This window comes from Haliotis asinina, chromosome 12 (assembly GCF_037392515.1).
Source record: "Haliotis asinina isolate JCU_RB_2024 chromosome 12, JCU_Hal_asi_v2, whole genome shotgun sequence".
Classification (NCBI taxonomy): domain Eukaryota; kingdom Metazoa; phylum Mollusca; class Gastropoda; order Lepetellida; family Haliotidae; genus Haliotis; species Haliotis asinina.
The window spans coordinates 12108389-12128351 of record NC_090291.1 but is presented as its reverse complement, the minus strand read 5'-3'; the positions used below and the strand labels follow the sequence as shown (position 1 = coordinate 12128351).

Here is a 19963-nt window from a genome sequence, read left to right as displayed (position 1 = left end):
TACACTAACTAGTGTGAGTTGAGGGTAGTCGGTTCCCTGTACATAACGAAAGTGGACATGTTAACACAGTAGTGGGAAGGACATTCATAGGAAACATATCACCCTGGCTGAATTAGTCTACAATTACTCCGTATTACTTCACACCTTGTCTATCAGTCACGTCGTAATGATGTCACTATACCTGGTCATTGTTAGAATTGGTAGTGCACATAAAACCTATCAAACGGCGCCAGCACGACACCTTACCTTCTCTTCCTCGTTCCACCAAGGCGGTGTAGAGGGAGATAGAACCCCGTGATGAACAGCTGCTGGTTAGCAAGTTCTCGTCGCTGAGGAAGCCAATTACTCGTTATTGATCTCTGGGTTGTGGATATATACTGGGCAAAAATAGTTGGGGATATGTGTACATTTTGAAATTATGAATAATGATATATTTATTCACTGACAATCTGATGAAATATCAATCATAAAAATGCCATTATCCTCAAAATATTTTGTCCTGTATTTTGTCCTTCAGGGAGGGCATGTGGGTAGCAGCGCTCGGAGGTGTCACGGAAATACTACACTGATCTCATTCTGCGTGTCTTTCCTTACAATAATATATCATCAAGTAACCTGTTTTCGTACATGTATTTAAACTGCATATCTGAATACTTAAAGGTCACATACAAACACAAAAATAAAACATAATTAAAATACAGCTATCACTTATTCATTATATATGAAATGCATTGATGATTAAGAACAGGCGAACAGAATTATAAGCGTATAATCGCACACAATTTGTACTTGGGTTTACCTCCCTCGAAACGAAGAACTTGGGAGACCGAACCCGATCTAAAACTGTGGATATGCATTCAAGTGTAACGAACCTTTTCTATTGGCCACAGGTTCGTTTGCCGATACGCTTAGCCGGCTCTTTGTTAACATCAAATTGCATGTGGTCAATGATTGAAGTTGTGCATTGCATACTGTTTTAAGCAGAAAGGCGAGCAGACATGTAGGTGTCATTAAACCAGACATTGAGTTTTCTCTGTAACAGAGGCAGCTTATTTCAGTCAACGTGTTTTTCCTATGTAACGAGTAGACTATTTAGTTGTTTCTGTACACATACAACACATACCCCGGGCATGCATACTGTCTCAAGGAAACCTATTCAGTGCACATGCGTATTGCGCTTTTTTCATCTCTTTTTCAATTTCATAGGCTGAATTGGCATTTTTAATGATTTGTTTCTGTAAGTGCTTACCGAAAGGTATCAAAATCTGCAATGTTCTGTTTTACGTTGCAAGTGACATGTCAGTGCCTGGGTGGCCGTGTGGTTGAGTAGTTGGTTGTTTGAGCGAAAGGTTGGTTGAGTCATTGTTTGTGTGGTGAGTGGTTGCATAGTTGGTAGTTTGAGTGAAAAGTTGGTTGAGTCATTGTTTGGGAGTTCAGTGTTTGAATGTTTGAGCGAGTCATTTAGTGGGTGAAAGGATTGTTGGTTGAGAGGATGCTTGGTTGAGTGAGTGATAAGAGGGTTGAATGGTTAAGCGATTAGTTGAGAGAGTTTTTGGATGGTTAGTTGAGTGAGGGAGTGTGCAGGGTGTTGGTTTGCCTATAAGCCAAGGCATAAAATCAAGTCAGAAACTGCTTTGAACCCATGAGCATAGTTTTCAAATACATCTTGACACCAATGACAACAGAACACATGGTCAACACAGTCTAAGTTTTATTTTAAGTATGTGTCACGACTGAAAACAGCTGTATAGGTCATGAATGAAACAACAACTGTTCCTTCTGTATCAGCATGGATGATGTATAGTAGGAGGCCTGTGATACGTTGTCAGTCAACCATCCATCCATGAATAACTTAGTCCTTTGTCTAGTCCAATGACAGGAAACACAATAAAATTTACAAATTGTTATCAGGTTATGATCCCCAGGTTTTCATTTCTTGAAAGCTATCTTTTTGCTCTTGAGTACTGACCACTTGTGTCGCTTCAGGTAGTAGCTGACTGCAATTAGTCCTGAGAAGATTATGATGGCCTGGGAAAAAACAGGATTAGCGTAAGTTCAAGAAATCCATAAACATTATTTCATATAGTCCGCTGCCTGTCACCTCTAGATGTAAAACTTGAAAACGGAATAATACATGATAGTTTGTTTCACACCTTTTTCCTTCGTTCATTTCAGAATAATTTTGTTAATTTTTTAGTATTTTTTGTTTATAAAATGAATTCATATTTTCATATTTAAAAGCAGATTTCCGGTTAACTTAAAAATCAACACAATAATAAACAATTGATGAAGGTCCATCCCACTCTTTACCTTACCAATCAGCACCAAGACATAAACATAACTTAAGGCAAATATCGTAACTTTACACACCATCTTGTTTATCCTTTAGATAATATTTAGGATAAACCCAGTATCTTCATTTAATAAGTTTGACTGATATTTCAGATGAAACTGCACAATGAAGATCTAACTGATGGCAAGAATTAGAAAGTGGTCATGAAAAGGTGTACTCCTTTCATGGTAATGAGTTGGTGTGCGAGTATGGTTCAAACCGCTTTTAGCAATATTCTAGCTACATCACTGCGGGGGATACCAGAAATGGGCTTCACCCATTGCAAGCATGTGGGAAATAAACTCGGATCTTCCTCACTAACTACTAGACTCCCTGATGAGTTCTTACCTTAAGTCCCATCCTCTTGCGCGTGTCATGTTCGGGTTCTGCCGCCCACTTGAGGAATACACATATATCCTTTGCTAACTGACTCTGTGTGGCCTCAGTGCCTGCAAACAGATGACCAACATGTGGTGGTATTGTCATACAGTCAAAAGGTCCGGTAATGTGAAACAGGGTTGAATGTTCAAGTTAGACAGTGTTGAGCACTGAGAGTCCTTGGATGACTGTGTTTGTCAGCTGGACTCATGTAAGTTTTTAGAAATTCAGTCCAAAACTAAACCATAGACAAGCGAGTTTGTTAAAAAATTGCCTCTGTTCAACCAGCAGCTTGGGGTATCCAGGGTAATAACAATCAGATTGTAGCATTTTGAGCATGCCCTTCCATGGTGTGGAATTCAGCACATAAGAAATACCCCCATTATTATTTTGCACCATATTCCACATTACTCGACTAATCCACATTTATTTCTACTCATCAAACTGCCATCATGGTTGGTTGGCTAGTAAGTGCAGACTCAGCAATCATGGCAATATTCCAGCACTATGACTTCGGTCTTGACCAGACAATCCAGTGATGATCGTTATGAGCATCCTTCTAGACAACATGTTTTAACCAAGTCAGCGACCCTGGCCTCCCTATTCTGTTAGTTCCCTCTAACCACAAGCATAAATTGCTGAAGACCAATTTCAAGATAAATCTTCACAGGTCTACGACATTTCTACACTAAAAGGAAAATGTTTGCCTAAATTTAATGTCTGTATAAGAATTAGGCAAGTCAAACATCACATACCATCTTCGTATTCAATGATTTCATTATAGAGAGCCTGGGCCATGCCTATAGCTCCTCCGGGGAAGTAGGGATTGTAGTAAAGACCTTCCCTGACGCTGACTCCCTCTGGAGGGTCGCAGTAGCCAGTCAGCAGCGAAAACACATAGTCCTGCACATAACAGCATTATTATTATTAGCACATTCATATCAGTAATAAGAGACTGAATGCACTTATGTATGATATTACCTGAATTTGATGCTATCTCTACAATATAAGTTGTTCACTGTTTGCGAGAAGGCCATGGGCTCATGTACCCTCTAGGTTTGTTTATGTTCCCCAAGCCCGCAGGGCTATTGGAACATAAACAATCCTGGACAGTACATGAGTCCATGGACTCCGAGGGACCAGTGAACAACATATTTATCTTACTGAACAGCTGAATTTTAATTTTTAACTGTTTGAAGCACTTCTGTTGAATGCGAGGTGAATCGCCTTTTTGCAAACGACACAAGGTAAACAGATTTAGAGTTATCTCCCTTCCACTGATTTCTAATCACAAAACATTAGTAATTTCCATGCTTGATGCGTGATTCAATGTTATTCGCGGTAAAAAAGTACTACCATGAAGCACCAGAAGAGCTCAGAATTCCCAGCGGTGTACATTGAAAATAATAGAATAGTGCTTAGCCAATCAGAAAGCGACATTCATGTGTTAGGTAAGATAATTGGCCTTGGAGTATATCTAACGAATTTAGAAGCAGGTGTAAACCATCATTTCGGCCTACAATCTTAGGTGCCTAGTGTGCCCAATTGACACAACTCTTCACAGAGAATTGTAGCACTTTCTCAAGTCATGGCAGAAGGGCAAGACTGAGTGAGTGAGTTTCACACCACACTCAGCAATATTCCAGCTATATCACTGCTGTCTGTAAATAATGAAGCCTGGACAAGACAATCCAGTGATAATGGACAAGACAATCATGGACAGACACCATAAGCATCCTTCTAGGCAACTGGGGTACAACAAGTGATAACCAAGTGAGTCTGACCACTAGATCAGCAATATCATGACAGGTTGCACTCAGTCATGCCTAAAACAGGCAAATCAAAATCCCCAATCCATGTCCACCAGTGACACCACACCACCTGACCAAGGTTTTGTAGGGTCTGACCATCTGACCCTACAAACATTACAAGGCTGAGGGCCTAATGTTTATCTAAATGAGTGGGCTTTTGTGCTTATTTTAGCTATATTCCAGCGATATTCCATCAATAACACATTGGGGGACAATACATGATCTACAAAAGAAAAATATCCCTAAATGATCTCACCCCTTGTTTAAGTAAAAATGTTTCACCATTTCTTTGTTGAATTATACATGAATTCATGGGTGCATTTGAGCATGCAACCAGTTATGTTTATTGCTGTTTCTGCAGAAATCAACATTCTTAACAACTTTTTCCAATGATGGATTCAGCACAGTTTCTTACCTCTCCTCCATGTCTTGCATTGACAATGTAGCTGAGATCAGGAGGTAGAGCGCCATTGTTGGCAGCACGGGCAGCCTCAGCATTGGCATAGGGCTCTGGGAATTTGTCAGACAGTTTGCCTGGCCTCTGGAACATGTTCCCTTCCTCATCAGGACCATCTGTTACTTGGATCTGCAATCATGTGCATGGGCGAGTCAGGTCAACACTGACAAAATGATAAATCAGTTGTATCACACTAACAGGGCTAAATTTAAGAGATGTTAACCTACCTGCACCAGGTGAAACTTTACATAAAAACCTAATTGCACCAGCCAAATTCCAGTTGTAACATAGTGTGTTAAAATGGCAGTGCTTTCAGTGCACATAAACATATTTCCTTGATGTAGTACCCTTAAAAACATAGGATGACAAAGCCGCATCTGATCCTTGTCAACAAGAGCTGTCATAAGTGAGACGTGTCTATAAACAGCAATGTTTCAGTGCCATGGCTATTCAAAGTAAGAAAACATGAGGTGACATATTTATGCTTATAAATATAATGTTAGATTTATAGTTGATATATTTCACAAAGTTTTGACTTGCATCTGGTTTCAGTTAGACTGATAACTTGGCTCCACTTTGTAAATTTGGGCTGTACCAATGCAAACAACACAGCACTAAATCGAGCCCTGGTTGCTATCACTCCTTCACGTGGAGTAATGGAGGCTTCAATGTCAATCACCTTGTGAAAACCACAAGCAGGACATTACTGTTGTCTGATACTCCAAAGGGACATAACTCTAGAGTAAGTTTAGCAGTGTGTTGCACTTGACAATATTCCAGCTACTTGGCGACAGTCTGTAAGTGTAAATCATTGAGTCCGGAGAAGACACCCAGTGATCTACACCATGAGCATTGATATATACTCAACCTGGATACAATGACTGGTGTTAACCAAGTCTGCAAGCCTGACCACCCAATCATGTCAGTCATATCTTACGACACATATGTGTTACCAATGTAATGGCAACAAGAAGTCATCAATGGCAAAATCCTTTTTTCAGTATATCTACTAGTTATGATAATACCTGCCAAGTTTGGTGAAGAAACACAAAACAGTTTGAAGGGTATGCTCCGGAAAAGAACACTATCACCAATTTCAGTCAAAGTCAAACTTGTTGCCATGGAAACCCCCCAAATATTCAGTCCATATGGTCAATGATTCATTCCAAGCTCTAAAGAAATTATCAGTTATTCACACTGTTACTTCACAGGCCCCTCATATTGCCTGCAAGGACCCTAGAGCTCGAAATAAAAGATTTAGCCCATGTGTTTAATGTACCCACTGCAGTTTTGGTGAGCGGGTATTATGAATGTTGAGTGGGTATTTCATTTTCTGTACCCACTGCTTTCAAATGTGAGGCTACTTTACAGATTTTACTCACTGACTGAGTTTACTAAGCAGGTATGTACTGCTTTATGTCATACCTAATCAAAACCAACTTCAATTTTATAGAAATGATTGCTTAAAAAATCACTCATCCCATACAGACAGTACAACACTAGTCCTATACTAACTACAATTTGATAGCAATAAATGTCTTTTTCATTACACAATGAATATTTACAAATTTATTCTGCATGCAAATTTAAACCTTCTTGCATACCTTACATTTTAAATGCATAATTGATACGCAACCATTATTTTTTTATATATTTTGAAATTTTCTAAGCATATCTTACCCTGATACACAGCATCTCTGGGTCTCTAAATAAAACTAGTCATTAGGGGTCCCTGTGATCCAATGTTTATGAGTCAAGGTAAATCCTGTAAAGTGTTCTCAAAGCAAGTTGAAAACCGCACGTTAACTACCTCCATGTAAACATAATGGTAAACGCAGGAGATCCTTCTGCATGCAGGATATACAAGCATAGGATTTCTTCCACAATGAGCTTTGGTATTTTGTGCTAAATCTTATCAGGGCTCCAGATAATTTTTCAACATTAACTCCTTATTTTTTTATACAGGCCTACTGGAAAAACCTAAGAGTACAATTAGAGTATGGAATGGAAACTTATGAAGTATCAGTTACGATAGGTTACGTTTCATATATGCACCACAACATTGCTACTTCCATAAGCAGGTCAATAAACAATAAAATAATACTTTTCAGATAAATATGTCCGTCAATGAGTTTAAGGCTGTGTACCATTGCTGTAGTGTGTATCGGCTACGTTTTCGAAATTATTTTCTGCAGTATGGTGCATATTCTTTAGCCTTATGTATGCCAATACATCCCTTAACTGGACCCCTGCTTATCTTTTGTATACTTATTTCACATTTTGTCAGTAGGATTTGGCAGCAAACAGTATACAGGCTGCAGATTTATTGGCTCTAGCTTTATGGCAGCATTCTGTAAATAATCCGCTCTGGACCAGACAACCCAGTGATCAACAGTGTGAAGATCAATCTGTACAATTGACCTTTTATGACAAGCATAGTCAGTCACCTTTTGTGGCAAGCATGAGTTGCTGAAGACCTATTCTAACCCAGATCTTCAAGGGCATTCTTTTATGTGGCTCACCTCTTCAGCTTCTGCCTTGGCCTCTTCTTCTGTCATGATGACACCAACCAGGTTACGATAGCAGAGGTATTGCATGCTGTGGCATGCAGCACACACTTGCTTGTACACCTGGTAGCCACGACGGATGCTGCAACAGAGCAGGGATTTACCTTCAGTCCTATGTCCTATGTGTAGATTTGAACCGCATGTTAAATGTTTGGGTCTCATTTGAGACCAAGATGCAATGGAAAGGCTTGAAAATTGAAGTAAAACAGATATAAATTATCCATAACAAAGCTAAATCCACATTTTTACTGCAATACACAGAATCTGTAAGTGACTGCTAAACATACAAACGCTGGAATGGAGTGAGTGAGTGACTTTAGTTTTATGCCGCACTCAGCAATATTCCAGCTATATGGTAGCGATCTGTATATAATCAAGTGTGGACCAGACAATCCAGTGATCAACAGCAACTTGTTATTGTAGTTATTTTCAAGTGCGATTAATTACCATGCTCTTAGCACAAACCGTTCATGCCCTAATAATCATACCAAGCGAAATATTAATGGTCAGGTCATGACAAATACTACTATTTCAAGCATGCCTTGCTTGATTGTGTTTAATATTCCATCAAGGGATACCTACTTTAAATCATGTAGAATGAAGGAACTTTTAACTAATATCAGTTCTCATTTAATTACTTCATTTTTAAAAGAATTGGATTTGTTGAATGAATTGTAAATAGATATTTTTTAGTATTGATAGTCTAGATTAGTAACATGAAACTGTTAGTGGATGTACCCTCAAAGGGGGTTGAAGTATTGTAAAATTATTGTCATCCTGAGAGGGTTCGTAAGTCCCAAAACGTTCGATTTAAATTCAAGTCTACTGAGTTTTTAATCGTAGTATTCTTGTTGTTTTAATTCTGGCTAGCATTTCTTACACTTGCCAGCGGCAGAGGGGATGGTGTAAATCATACAAGGGTCCATGCAGGTAGCTAAGGTACTGTAAGTCCCCCTAGTGTGGTGATCTACCTTTGGTTGTTGATAGCCTGTTTTTATATTGTATTGTCTGCATAGTGATATTACTTTTATTAGTTTTAAAATTCCTCGCTATTTTTAATGATAATTGTGATATTCTAGTTGTTTTACTGTCCTTCGTTGACGGGTTTTTACAGTAGACATATATTTAATTTATTTCATTTCAGTATTAAATGTTCTCATCACGATATGGCTGAAATATTGCTGATGTGACGTTAGACCAGTTGACCAGTATATTGCAATTCGAATTTCACAATATGGTAAAATGCCTACACTTCACCATGATCATTAACATGATGATGCATTTCCTTGATATTATGACATCAATAGTTTTGAGAATGTCATTGGTCATATAATTGCACCTGCATGACTTTTAAACCATATGAATAAAACAATTTCATTGCTTGTGGGGATTAAAAAAAAATGGGAAAAGCTCCTGCAGATGCTTTTTCTCGAGCTCCAAACTTAAGAGCAAAGTCTTAAATATGGAAACAGTTTCAACAGATCTCTTGTACAATCACATCTGAGTTCTGACAGTGTCAAGTGGCATTGTTTCAAAAGAAAGTAAACAATAATTTCATTATCTTTAACCATGTGTAACAGGTTCACAATATATTGCAATATAATTATTTTGGAAATACCCTACCCTACACCTGACCCCATAATTGTATGCAAATACCTTCCATGATCAAATGCGTTGAACATTCCATGATGACTCCATGGATATTTTGGTGGATGGAGTTCAAGATCAGCGGCTATGACGGTCTGGTTGAGGGCTACCGCCAGACCAACCCCTCCTGCAACTGCGGCGCCAGCAGCAGCAACAACTACTTTCTTGCCAGTACTAAGCTTCTTGAAGGACACGAAATTAGCCTGCAACATACAAATAATGCAAGTAAATATTTCATGACACATCACTTACAACTGCACAATGTCACTGTTGCAGCATAAGATGATTTTGAGAAAAAAGTATTGCAATAATTTCTCTGCATTTTGATAGATTTTGTAAGTTAAATAACAATATTATGGCATGTTTTGCATGCACAGTACCTTTGAAGAAATGGTCTCTTCACTTCAGAATATAGTACCTTCAGTACAATACAAATTCTTCTACTTAATGTAAGATTTTGAAACCACTGTCAAAGTCAGACACCAAATTGCCAGCACCTAAAGTCAGCAATCTAACCCTTTTAGCCACCACAAATTCCACACTAATGGAAGTCTCATAAATGGAAGTAAAGTCCATGCATAAACCTCTAACAGTGTAAATGGACATTGCTCACAAGGATTTCATACACAGTTTAAGATTTGGGCAAAGACGACATGACCTACAATACACAGGGACTTGCATTGATGAAAATAATATGTCCTGGGTCCAACAAGCATACACTGATATACATATAAACATGATAAAGAAGGAAAGGGAAACAGGCTTGTACCAAACTGCTCTCTGATTGGGCAAAAATAAAATACCAGTATTATTTCATATCTCGTGGCACAATATATTGTGTTGGTGCAAGCCTATTGAGGGTGAAGGACAAACGTGGTGGACTCAATAACTTGATGTCACTAAATTTCCAATAAAGTCGTGTATTGCAGGTAAAAGAATAACCTATTTCATTTGAGAGGTTGTAGAACGAAAGCGAAATATCTGGCGATTATGAAAAGGTTATGCTTTTTGCCAATCGGATGTTTTTAAGTGAAATACATAATATTTCTTCTCCGAGAGGCGATGATTTTCTTAGGCAGGTTTTGGGCATACTAATGAAAAAGTTTGTCTTTTCCCGAGTTCCAAGCAAGACTACTCCGTAAATAGTGCACTGATTTTGATAATTTTGGATTTATTCAAAAGGGAATTTATCTAGCTTTATTTCAGTAAGAATCCCAGCTGTACATTCCACAATTTCCCACACAAAATTCATCCATAATCGAGAGTGGGGTGTTTGGCAACTTTGTGTCCATTACATTCCTTCTATATATGTATATGGATATCAGTGTACGCTACCAGGAGAAATTATTTTCAGCAATACAAGCCCCTGTGCTACATTAGACATGCTCCTTGCAAGATATTGTGGTATATTGCATTCTAAAACTACTCGGAGCATTCACTATTGGGACTATCTGGTTAGAACCACCTCTTGGCAATTTCACCGAGAAATTAACACCACATTACTTCAGGTCAAGCACTAATCACGTTAATTCTGCGTATTGATACTTCTTTCGACGGTAACAAATAAATAGGACAGTCGTGGAGCAACAATTTATGTTGCTGAGAGCGAAGTGAAAACATATCTACCTACATTACTTACGTGACACTGAAACTTATGAAACGTGATTTTCAAGGGCATTGAAGGTTTATTCTCAACGCTCAACATTGCCATCGCCGAACGCCGATGGTATTTCATGAACGGGTATACATTTCCTTTTACTTATTTTAATTTCTTGAATGTTTTTCGGTCTTACCTGAGGGGTCACAAGACCCGATTTTGCTCGCAACAGAGCTTGCTTCGAAGTCCTGCCGACGATAGCGGCCATTTTTGTTCTTTACCTCGAGGCAGAGAGACCGTCATGCAACTCGACCCTGTAACGAAGGAAGCTGAACTACGTACGTTATGAACCAGGGTAAAAGTGTATGCGCATTGATACCGAGCAATTTCCGGGTATAAGAGTACCGGAAGAGAGATCCCGGCAAGTGTTGTGTTTACAGGTAACGATCCACATGTGTAATATCATGTGTAATTCCATATGTCAGTGAGATATAACTTTTAAAAAACGGAGAGTGCCACATTTTTTGTATGTTAAACTGACTAGCAAGGGCCTTTTGAACCTAACTACCAGACTTTTGTCTATGAACCAGTAAATGTTATCTTGAACATAATGTTAATTTTGACTTACTAGTTCAATATAAAAACTCCTATATTCAAGCGTGAACACATTACGAATGCCAGGTAGAATGCAGTTCACCGGGCGCAGCACCGGCCAGCGCCGTGGGGAATTATCTCACTATAGCACCCCCGCAGTCTCACTATATCGCTAATTGCCTTTTGCTTCACTCATCCCTTCTTCAGAGGTTAACAACCCTTAATCCTTTGGGTTTGGGGTAAGACTTTGGCACCCTTCACAGTCCTTATGGTTAGGGTTAGATACCTTTTCCAATCTCTAGGGAGCTGACACGTCTTCAGAGCCAAACAACCCATAGGTTTAGGCAGACCTCACCTTAAGGCTGTGAAATCAGATTTTATCCAATAGAAACACATTTTGCACCATCCGCGTCTCACCAGAACAGTCCCAGAAAAAATAGTGCGAAAACAATGAATGGGAAGAGTGTGGTATACTGAAATGGAAGCACTCGAAACCAAACAAATGATTGCGCTGACCTGATGACCACAAGTGCCATCACAGTAATTGAGTGCTTGTTTAATGGGTTCACTCTCAAAAGGCAGACCTCCCAAAAGACAGACCACCCATAAGACAAACTCAGTGAGTATACTATTTAGGTGATCTGTGCTGTCCACAATTGTCTAATTAATGAACCGACCCATAGTCACTATACAGAGTATACAAACAACACACTCCTATTTCCTGTGCCCTTCTCCAAATATATTACTGATCTTTTTACTGACTCATCGCTTAGTCAGTACAGAATTAATATTTACCACACTCAGCGGATGCATGACTGCATCATTCAATAATATTCAACAATTATATATTTGGCAAGTATGATCATAAAGGGATAATCTATCTTCAGAGAATTCTCGACAATCTTTGATTGACTTTCATCTGGAAATCCTAAAATCTGAAAAGTATATTTTGGCCTAAAACTGTTGTCAAAGGTGAATTAAACAATATTTATCTGCAAACATAGATGTCAAAAATTGAAACATCTTCCACAGTAACCACTTATAGCATTTTCAAAAATCAATCTCTCAATTTTGAACAATACCTAAATTTTCTTTTTAACTGGGCATATACCATTATTATCAAGGGTACACCTTAATTAAGCCTTATGCAACCAAACATAAAATGTGTTGTTTTAAGCTGTCTGTCTTTTCAGAGGTCTCTCTTGTGGGAAGATACCGTTTAAAGTGTCATTAGCACAGATGTTAGGCAGAAATGCAAGAAACCAAAACAAGCCATTGCACTAGCAAAATGTGTAAAAACATATGTGCATGTTGAAACTGCAGTTCCAGAAATGAAAACAAACCATTGCAATTACACTTCAGTCTCACTGTCGTGCCCTTCCAGTTCATGCATCCATGAAGGTCAGGGGTAGAATTGGCCTTCTGCAGCTACCCATGCTTGGCATTAAAGGTGACTATGCTTGTCATAAGAGGCGACTAAAGGGATTGGGTGGTCAGGCTCGCTGACTTGGTCACTAATCCTCAGGATTGTAAAGAGCGCCTTACCTATAAACCCAAAGGAACGGAAAGTGTACCTAACTCTAATCCTAAGCACTAGCCCTAAGGACTGGAAAGGTGCCATTCTCTATTGGCAAACAACTATAAATTGAGCGCTGACCTGGCAATTGAACCGTGCTAGCATGTGACTGGTTCTGAGTGGTGCTTGCCATTGTGAACGAAAGGGCCATGTTGTCCGCCTTCAAGTCTCATGGGTAAGAGTCTTACAAGCAAGGCTTGTGCAGCTACATGTGAATCAATTTCATCGTCATGCACTGCACATGCATTAGCCTTCATGTGCTCTACCTTTCACAAACCAAATGGTTTGCTCATAGCCATGCACTGCCTACTTCTTCTAAACACATTCCCTGTGCTGGTCCAACCTTTCCTTGTTTGCCAGTAACTCTAAGGATAGTTATGGACTGTTTGATTCGAAAGATAAGTCAGGTCCCTAAGTTTCAGAAAGGTACCACATCCTAAGCGCTAACCCTACGGATGGTAGACTGGCAGTGAATGGAGACGGAGCAATTTCCATGATATCCCGAAGCACAAAAGTGCACTCAAACCGTCATCCAATGTACAATGGGCAGTGGCAAATAGGTTTTGGTACAGATCACTTTGAAAACCTCGTCTGTGTAAACTTAGTCTCAGTATTATTTGTTACACTCCTCTACTGAGTCTAACAAACCCTAGTGGGAGGTTGTGTCATGTAACCTTTCAGCGACCTATGACTGTCCAATCAAACGTGAGACAGACGAACAGATTTAACCACTCAGACAAAGGCTACTGTTTAGGGTTTGGCAGAGCTTACAAAGGTCTCCAGTCCCAGACACTGATCCTTCAAGAAATGAAAATCCATACAAAACATAGATATTTGACGCTTAGGGTTGTGTGATGATATGGTTACCATTAACCTGTATTCCCGGACTTTAAGCTGACATCCTTAAATAGTCACAAATCGCTATTTTCAGCGACTGTTCACTCACTGATGACAGTGTTGTAGTATGCTGCATGCACATCACCCAGAAGTCATCATACGGAAAATAGCATTCAGAATCGTTCGGGTACTAACCTTTACGAGGTAAAATTTAAAAAAGCATGTGTGAATGTTCACTCTTGCGATATGGTAAGCTGCGTTCTGATTTGTCAGTCTCAAAGCTTACCTGACATGACCTCCTACTAGGATTTGTTGGACTTAGTAGAGGAGTGTTATGAATAATACTGAGACTAAGTTTACTTAGACTGTTTGAAAACCACACTAGACAATCCTGTTATTACATCAGCATGGTTCTTCACATTTGGGACATAATCACATGCATGTACCATTTCAGTAGACCTGACCACACAATTTCATCAGTTTTTTCTTGTGACAAGCATTAGATGTTGAAGACCTTATTTGTCTGTAGTGAGTGAGTCAGTTGAGTTTTATGCCATGCTCAGTAATATTTCAGCTATATGGCAGCAGTCTGTAAATAATTGAGTCTGGACCAGACAATCGAGTGATCAACACCATGAGCATCAGTCTGCGCAATTTGGAACCAATGACATGTTCTACCTCGGACCTTCACAGGTCACATTCATTTAAGTTTTAACTCTGACACCATTGCTGGGTAACCTCACTGCCTGATGTCCTAACACTTTTTTGAGTGAACGCTAAATACAAGAAGTAAAGTACATGTTTAATGTACAACAAACCCACTTTGTGACACATGTCGCAAATATTAGCTAAAAATATCAAATAAGAAATTTACAATTTATTGTAAAGATTTTGCACAATTTGTTTTGATGAATAAGTGTTATAATTAATAGAGACATACAATTTATAGCTGAAATTTTTCCAGTTTTTGTACTTACCCGATCTCACGTTTCGACAGTAGACAGCAAATTACCATTGTCGTGGATAGCAGTGTGAGCTGAAATGCCTTTAACATCAGATTAGATTATTTTGCTCATATGACATCGTGCATGCATGTGTATGTGTGGCTGCTTGTGCCAGCCCTGACTTAAACAGGTGTTATTGTTTTCGTGAACTCACTAAGATCCCATGCCTAAGTTAAGCATGAATACTTCACTAGGACACATTATACTGTCTGTCCTTGTTGTAGTACTTGTACCCACTTGTAAAAGATTTGGACTACATATTTATAATTCTGTTTTTGCATGTACTCGTACAAAACCTACCGCAATCACTGATATTGATCATGCCTCAACTGGGACTGGGACAGTGAAATCTGTCTTGTTTTCAAGCTGGGTATAGTTGCTGAGTTGAAAATGAAACTGGATTGGTATTGATTTTAGGTGTTACTGGTTAACTTGATAGTTTATTTATGAAGTTGGTATGACTGTTGAGTATTGGTCTTGGTTTCAACTTGATGATCTGTCTACTCAAGGATTTCATTCGAGGCATATAGCAGCGAATTATCAATTATCCATGTAAGTGCACATGGTAGTCAGGGAGAAATTATATCAAATCACTACTGTTTTTTTAGTTGTTGTTTTAATTTTTATTTTATATTATTTTATTTTATTTTATTTTATTTTATTTTATTTTATTTTATTTTATTTTATTTTATTTTATTTTATTTTATTTATTTTTTTTTGTTTGTGAGTTGGGTTTCCAATCATGTCTGTTGTTCTATAGCGTTACTGAAGTGATTGAATATGGTAGATACCAGTGCATGAAGCAAGGGGATACTTGAGTCAAGGGGGTACATAAACTCAAGGGTACATGAGGTTTGGGTGTGCATGGAGAACATGGGTACATGAAGCTAGGAGGAACATGAAGAAAGAGGGTACATAAGGCAAGTGGGTACATAATGCAATGGGTTACATGAAGCAAGAGGCTACATAAAACAAGTGTTTACATGAGCTTGTGAGGTACATGAAGAAAGAGGGTACATGATGCAAGTGGGTACAAAAATGCAATGGGTTACATGAAACAAGAAGATTCATAAAGCAAGTGGGTACATAATGCAGTGGGTTACATGAAGCAAGAGGGTACATAAAGCAATGGGTTATATGAAGCAAAAGGGTACATAAAGCAAGTGCTTACATAAGGCAATGGGTTACATTAAGCAAGAGGTACATAAAGCAAGTGCTTATGTAAGGCTGTGAGGTACATGAAGCTGGGAGGTACATGAAGCAAGAGGGTACATGAAGCTAGGAGGTACATGAGGCAAGGGGGTACATGAAGGTAGGAGGTACATGAGGCAAGGGGGTACATGAAGCTAGGCGGTACATAAAGCAAGAGGGTACATGAAGCTAGGCGGTACATAAAGCAAGAGGGTACTTGAAGCTAGGAGGTACATAAAGCTGAAGAGTACATGAAGCAAAGGGGTACATGAAGCTGGGGGTACATAGAGCAAGGGTGAAATGAAGCTAGGGAATACATAAAGCAAAGTAGTACATGAAGGTGTGTGTACATTATAAGTTGTTGACTGGTCAGGAGGCCCGGGCATGGGATATACCCTCAATGTTTGTTTGTCTTACAAACATCAAGGATATTTTTGGCTCAGGGAACATAGACATTGAGGGTACATCAACCCATGGGCCTCAAGGGACCAGTGAACAACGTATTTACCTTACTGAACACGTAAATGGTAATTTTGAACTGTTTGAAGAATGGGTATCAGATCGTCCACTTCAGCCAACCTGGGTGAATCAAACAGATCTTTTGGTAGACATGGCTAGATTTTGCACACACAAGAAAAACAGACTTGGAGTTATCTCCCTTTGCATTCGGAAAACATCAGTAATTTCCTGGCATCATATGTGATTCAATGTTAATCGAAAAGAAGAAGTACTACCATGAACTCTAAGGTGGATGAGACTTAGGTACGCAATATACTGATACATGTCAAAGGTCAAAATAAAACCAAGAAGGGCCTTGACAAAGTTGGGTCGGGTCTTCCTGAGCTAAAAACACCTCAGGAAATGTTACCAATCCTTCATAATTCTATGCAACATCAGGGTACCTTCATCATGCAGTTTGTTCAGACCAGTCAGAAGCCACGTAACAAAAGAAGGAACAATAAAATGTAACATTCTCAAAAAAAGACAAACAGATATTTGTCGTAGTGATGCTTGTATTCTGTAAACAAACTATTCACTTCATATTGTATTCACCCTTTCACATCCAGGTTAGAATTGCCTTCAGTTACTCATGCTTGTAAGGTGTGACGAATTGGGGGGCGTGACTGCTGAAGGGGAAACAACTATTCTGATAGTGATAGTCTATTGCAACATACTATTGTGACCAACTATTGCAATAATTTTTTAACTCCTTGAATTGCTTCATCTGATGTCATTTCCCAAGTGAATGTATAGTTTCTATGAAATATAAAGAAGTTGTAGTTTCAGTCTCTTTTACATCATCGATATCTCCAGGGTATACGTTCTGAAAAGTCTCCATTATACCCTGGACGCATCTACGACTTGGCCCAATAGATTTATTACCTCCCTTGGCTGGCTTTTTATCCATTCAGGTATCTATGCTGGGAACTTGAGTGAACCAATCACAACTCGCTTTCACTTTTTGAATTATCTAACCGATTTAACTTTGCAACACAAACCATACAAGAGTCCTCTGAAAGAGTTAGAAGGAGTAGTTGCATATATTTTTTTAAAGTTTCAGACCTGTCGATATGTCTATATGATTTCCCCCAAAATCTGAGTCGCACTCATTTGTGGAAAACTTCGCAGTTGCGAACGTTATCTTTGTTGACACTGGCAAGCTTGGATGTAACGGCGGCTTAACTGATTGTCTACTGTCAGAATGTGGTGCGAGCAAAGGGAGATAATAAAGTTATTGGGCCAACTCGTAGATGCATCAAGGGTATAGTGGAGATTCATTGAACGTATGCCCTGGAGATATTGAAGACATAAACTCAATGATGCTAAAGCTGCACCCATACTTACTGTATTTTGTCCTGCGCTTTTATTAACAGAAGTCAATTAGCAAACTATTGATAGCCACACATACTATTGATGCATCGGTAGTTTTTCATTTCTACCATGGATTAATTGCTGTCGGAGACTCAACAGTTGCAGTCCATAGTTCGATGCATCATGACAGCCCTACTAATTGGATCAGGTTGACACGTCATTGTATCCTGATTGCGTATATTAATGGTCATGATGTTGATCACTGGATTGTTTGGTCCAGACTTGATTGTTTGCAGTCAGTCACATAGTTGGAATACTGCTTAGTGCAACAGTAAACAAAGAAAGGAATTACTATGTCTTCTGTTCTCAGATTTAACCTAGGAGGTGATCATGGGGCTGCTAACAGACCCCAAACAGAGACAGCGGCTGGTGGCCATCATCTCCAAATACAACCAGAAGCTGAGCGTCCTCCTTTACATTGTTGGCTTGGCCTGGTTCTTTCTTCTTGCTTACCAGCCTCTCAATGCCAGCACCTACTTCTCTGAGAATGCTCTCCTCCCTGGTCTTGTGGAGAATGAGTTCTACAATGAGGGTGAGCTCAACTACTTCAATAAGCAGCTGAAGGAAGAACTGGAGAAGGATGACAAGTAAGTTATGATTGATTTTTATGTTGTGAAACAGTCAGTGATCACTGGTGCATTTTAGGGGTATAAGTCAAAGATGACTGGTCTTTTGTGAAGGATATGTAAGTAGTGATTGATTCTTTATGTGAGATAAGTCAGTGATGACTGGTGCATTTGAGGGGGATAAGTCAAAGATGACTGGTCTTTTGTGAAGGATATGTAAGTAGTGATTGATTCTTTGTGTGAGATAAGTCAGTGATGACTGGTGCATTTGAGGGGTATAAGTCAAAGATGACTGGTCTTTTGTGAAGGCTATGTAAGTGGTGATTTATTCTTTGTGTGAGATAAGTCAGTGTTGATTGGTTGTTGTATCTGTGATTAGTCGGAGCTGATTGGTTGGTGTGTGTAAGGAAGTCAGTGCTGATTGGTTGTTGTGTGAGAGATAAGTCAGTGGTGACTGATTGTGGGTGAGAGATTAGTCAGTGCTGACTGGTTGTTGTGTCAGAGATTGTCACTGCTGATTGGTTGTTGTGTGTGAGATTAGTAAGTGCTGATTGGTTGTTGTGTGTGTGATTAGTCAGTGCTGACTGATTGAGTGTAAAGTACCACTAAGTCAGTGGTGGTTAGTTCTTATGTGGAGAATAATCAGTTGTGATTGGTTCTTGTGTGGAGATTGGTTCTTGTGTGGAGATCAGGTGAGTGGTTAAGATGGTCAGTGGTGAGTGGTCCTTTTTTGAGGGATGGTCAGTTGTGATTGATTCATATGTGAGATAATCAATATATAGCTGGTCCTTTTGTGAGGGTTGCATCAGTGGTGAGTTGTTCTGGGTTTTGTCACTATCCACAGAATGTATCAGGTTACTAAAATACAACATGTTCATAGACCAATGGCATGAGTATGAAGTATATGGTATAAAAGTATTCATGGTCAACATATGCAGTATGGGTATATCAGATTATCTGATTTTGATGCTATCTGTACATTTAGTCGCTTGGAACATGTTTAACCTTACCACAGTCCAAAAGATCATTGAAATGTTCAGAAAAGAAGGAAATATTGTCATATTAATCGTCTCATTTTGCAGGACAACTCCTAAAGACTGGGTGTATAAGCAGTTCCAGAGTTTTGGTCTGGATGTCTATTCACAGAACTTTACACTGAAATACCCATTTGGACCAGTTGATAAGGTAAGATCCCCTTCCCCTTCATCTCTTCTAAATAAATTACCAACTTGCAGAATCCCTCTCACACTGAGTTGTAGGATAGCCTAGTGGTTAAAGTGTGCGTGATGCTGAATACCTGGTTTCATTCCGTAATTGAGTACAGTGTGTGACTTCCATGTGTGGAGTGCCACGCCATGATCATTTGGGAATATTCCATCTCTGACTCTCTACACACATTTTTCTCAGGGAGATTTGGGAGCGGTGGGGTAGCCTAATGGTTACAGTGCTCTTTCGTCATGCTAAAGACTCATTTTCAATTCTGCACAGGTGTTCAATATGTGAAGCTTTTTCTGGTGGCATGATAATGCTGGAT

At 39.1% G+C, this 19963-nt stretch overlaps 2 protein-coding genes across 4 annotated transcripts in view; one reads left to right on the top strand and one right to left on the bottom strand.

Moving 5' to 3' along the window:
* Window positions 1-19963, top strand: part of LOC137258832 (glycosylphosphatidylinositol anchor attachment 1 protein-like) — a 155634-nt gene that overhangs the window by 119614 nt on the left and 16057 nt on the right. Inside the window, exons 1-3 of one of the 3 annotated variants that reach the window (XM_067796525.1) lie at window positions 11165-11229; window positions 18174-18450; window positions 19512-19614. In XM_067796525.1, the coding sequence (XP_067652626.1) occupies window positions 18194-18450; window positions 19512-19614 (360 nt within the window). In that variant the 5' untranslated portion in view covers window positions 11165-11229; window positions 18174-18193. Of the gene's footprint in view, window positions 1-11164; window positions 11230-18170; window positions 18451-19511; window positions 19615-19963 lie in introns of those variants that run through there. The other 2 variants (XM_067796526.1, XM_067796524.1) reach the window with 2 other exon arrangements.
* LOC137258835 (cytochrome c1, heme protein, mitochondrial-like) lies at window positions 1695-11152 on the bottom strand. The gene is made up of 7 exons (XM_067796529.1): window positions 10986-11152; window positions 9202-9395; window positions 7501-7627; window positions 4937-5107; window positions 3466-3613; window positions 2681-2781; window positions 1695-2028 (listed from the first exon to the last, which is right to left on the bottom strand). Exons 1-7 carry the CDS (start codon window positions 11055-11057, stop codon window positions 1930-1932), a joined length of 912 nt encoding a protein of 303 aa, XP_067652630.1. The 5' UTR covers window positions 11058-11152; the 3' UTR covers window positions 1695-1929.